Source organism: Neopelma chrysocephalum, unplaced genomic scaffold (genome assembly GCF_003984885.1).
Source record: "Neopelma chrysocephalum unplaced genomic scaffold, ASM398488v2 Primary Assembly neopelma1_76, whole genome shotgun sequence".
Lineage (NCBI taxonomy): Eukaryota > Metazoa > Chordata > Aves > Passeriformes > Pipridae > Neopelma > Neopelma chrysocephalum.
Window position 1 is genome coordinate 14502909 of NW_020897737.1, and position 2933 is coordinate 14505841.

Sequence of the window (2933 nt, forward strand, 5' to 3'; positions counted from 1 at the left end):
TCTGTTACAGCCCTATAAGATCACACAAATGCATCACTCAGATTACCTCACCTGATGGACTCTTTGAAAGAGTTTATTTATTGCAACCCTACAAGGGCACTATGAACCTTCAGGCGAGGGCACTCTTAGGGCATTGCTGTGAGTGCTGGATGTAATGGAGGGATTGGAATGCCTGGAGCTGCAGTTGGCAATGCCACCTGAGAGCCTCTGGGTAAGGACTGAGGGACAAAAAAATGAAGGGGCTGTCACTGTGGGAAGCTGCTCTTGGCTGCCCAGTCAGGATGACAACACCAAGGAATTATTCTTTACAGAACCAAGGAACACCTCCAAATCAACACCCTTGTCCTTGTCACCTGGCTGGGTGTTAACTGGGAACACCACACAGCTCATACAAACAGGTCCAGGGGATTCCTAAAACACCTGGGCAACTTCTTGGTACAGGGGCTCAGGGAGCCAACTGGCAGAGGTGCCCTCTGGGATTTGTTCCCAGAGAGGCTCTCGTGGGTGAAGTGGCCATTGGTGACTGTCTTGGCCACAGCGATGGTGCAGCTGTTGAGTTTCCCGTCTCTGGTGGTTCTCCTGCTCCTGTCTTGCTCCCAGGATGGACCAGGCACAAGCAAGCACGGCTGGAAAACCAGCATCTTTTATTAATGTTCAACCTGCCTGTGCTGGAAGCACCTTTACCCAGTCAGAGCTGATTTCAGCACACTTGCTGAGCTGCCTTTATGAGTTTGTTCCTTATCTTGGGAGTTCTGCCAAATGTCCTGACACCTGACCATCCAGGCCAGCCCATGCTGCTCCCTCAGGGAGCTGTGCAGGCTCCAGGTCAGCTCCCATCTCCAGGGCCCGGCCTGGTGCTGGCAGTGAGCACTAATCCTCCGGCCGTCCCGCCATGCAGGGGATCCGGAACAGCCGGCGCAGAGCCTGGAGCACCCGCCTGGAGCGGGAGGGACGTTTCCTGGGGACCTGGTTCTCTGTCCCTGCCTCTGGCACCCGCTCTCCAGAGCCAGGAGAAGCTGCTGCCTGTGCTGACCCCTTGGGAGCAGGGTGAGAGTTCTGCAGGAGCTGTGGGTACTTGGGGTTGACCCAGATGGTGCAGATGGTGATGCATTCATAGTTCTCCTGCGACAGCTCTTGGTCTCTGTCATCTCCCTCTTCGGACAACTCTATGTCTTCGCTGACTTCCCCCTGGGACAGCTCTGGGTCTCCTCTGACTTCGCACCAGGACAGCTCCTGGTCAGTGGAGTCTTCCCATCGGCAAAGAACTTTATCACTGTCATCTTCTGGATCTGCTTGGCATAGCTCTTCCTCTTTCCACTGGGACAGATCTTGGACACCCTTTTTTCCCCACTGGGACAGCTTCTGGTCCAAGGAGTATTTCCACTCATTCTCCTCCTCAGCCAAGGCCCACTGCTCAGTCTGTGGCATGGGCAGTGCAGCCCTCCATGGTGTCCTTGTCCACTCCCCTCTGAGGGCCTCCAACCAGTGAGGCAAAGGGCTGACGGGACAACAGGGACTGTGTGGGGCAGGGCCCGGGCTCTCTGCCCCTGCTGCCTTCACCTGCTCCCAGGAGGCAGGAGAAGCTGCTGCCTGTGCTGACCCCTGGGGAGCAGGGTAAGGGTTCTGCAGGAGCTCTGGATACAAGGGGTTGATCCAGATGGTGTGGTTTGGGATGTGTTCCCACTTCTCCTGTGACAGTTCTTTGTCACTGTCATCTCCCTTATGGAACAACTCCGGGTCCACTCTGAATTCCCCTTCGAACAGCTCTTGCTCCCTGGAGTCTTCCCATTGGCAAAGCACTTTGTCACTGTTAAACTCTTCTTGGGACAGCTCTTTGTCTCTCTTGCCTTCCCACTGGGACAGCTCTTGTCTTCTTTTTTCTTCCCACTGGGACAGTTCTTGGTATATCTCAAATTCCTTTTGGGACAATGCTTGGTATTTCTCATCTTCCCATGGGGACAATTCTTGGTATTTCTCATCTTCCCATTGGTACAGTTGTTGGACTGTCTCACCTTTCCTTTGGTACAGCCTTTGGAGACTCTCATTGCCCCATTGGGGACTCTCACTTCCCCATTGGGAAGGCTCCTGCTGTGTCTCATATTCCCACTGGTACAACTTTTGGATACTCTTATCCTTCCCTTGTGACAAATCTTGGTATCTCACACCTCCCAACAGGGAAGGCTCCTGGCATCTCTCATATTCCCATCGGTACAGCTTTTCATAATTCTCACCTTCCCAGTGTGGCAAATTTTGGTATCTCACATGTCTCCATTGGGAAGGCTCCTGGTGTCTCTCATATTCCCATGGGTACAGCTTTTGGAGACTCCCATGTCCCCACTGGGACAGCTCTTGGTCCAAGGAGTATTTCCGCTCTTCCTCCTCCTTGGCGAAGGCCCACTGCTCAGTCTGTGGCCTTGGCAGCTCTGCCCCCCCCACCGCCCCCTCCCACCCCTCCCTGAGGGCTTCCCGACAGCGAGGTGAGGGGCTGGGGGGGCAGCAGGGGCTGTGTGGGGCAGGGCCCAGGCTCTCTGGCCCTGCTGCCTTCACCCGCTCCCACACGGGCAGGACTCCTGCCCTGGCCCTCATGTGGCGCCTCATCCATGGGTTCGGCAGCCCCTGGGTGGGTTGGGAGTTCGGGTTCGCCCTCTCCTTGAACATCTCCATCATCCTCTCCCTCAGAGGCTCCCAGGGAGCTGCTGCCTCCTGAGTGAGGTGCTCTTTGCAGAGGGGGCACCCCAGGGCTCTGCACCCCTTCAGTGTCCCCCACCCCCGGTGTCACAGTGGCCTCTGGGCACGACGTGGCCCCCGCGCCACAAAGGGCCTGGAACACGGTGCCGTCACAAAGGGCCACCCCTGGCACCCCAACAACCATGGAACTGGCTGGAACCACCTGGAACTGGTTGGATCCACCTGGAACTGGTTGGATCCACCTG

General features: G+C 56.3%; 1 protein-coding gene across 3 annotated transcripts in view; it reads right to left on the reverse strand.

Moving 5' to 3' along the window:
• Positions 1-627: 627 nt before the first annotated feature.
• The window catches only part of LOC113970334, a 17742-nt gene continuing 15436 nt past the window's right edge, over positions 628-2933 (reverse strand). The window contains exons 3-5 of one of the 3 annotated variants that reach the window (XM_027689166.1): positions 2277-2382; positions 1369-2057; positions 628-1335 (exon numbers count right to left, since the gene is read on the reverse strand). In XM_027689166.1, the coding sequence (XP_027544967.1) occupies positions 871-1335; positions 1369-2057; positions 2277-2382 (1260 nt within the window). In that variant the 3' untranslated portion in view covers positions 628-870. Of the gene's footprint in view, positions 1336-1368; positions 2383-2933 lie in introns of all 3 variants that reach the window. The other 2 variants (XM_027689167.1, XM_027689165.1) reach the window with 2 other exon arrangements.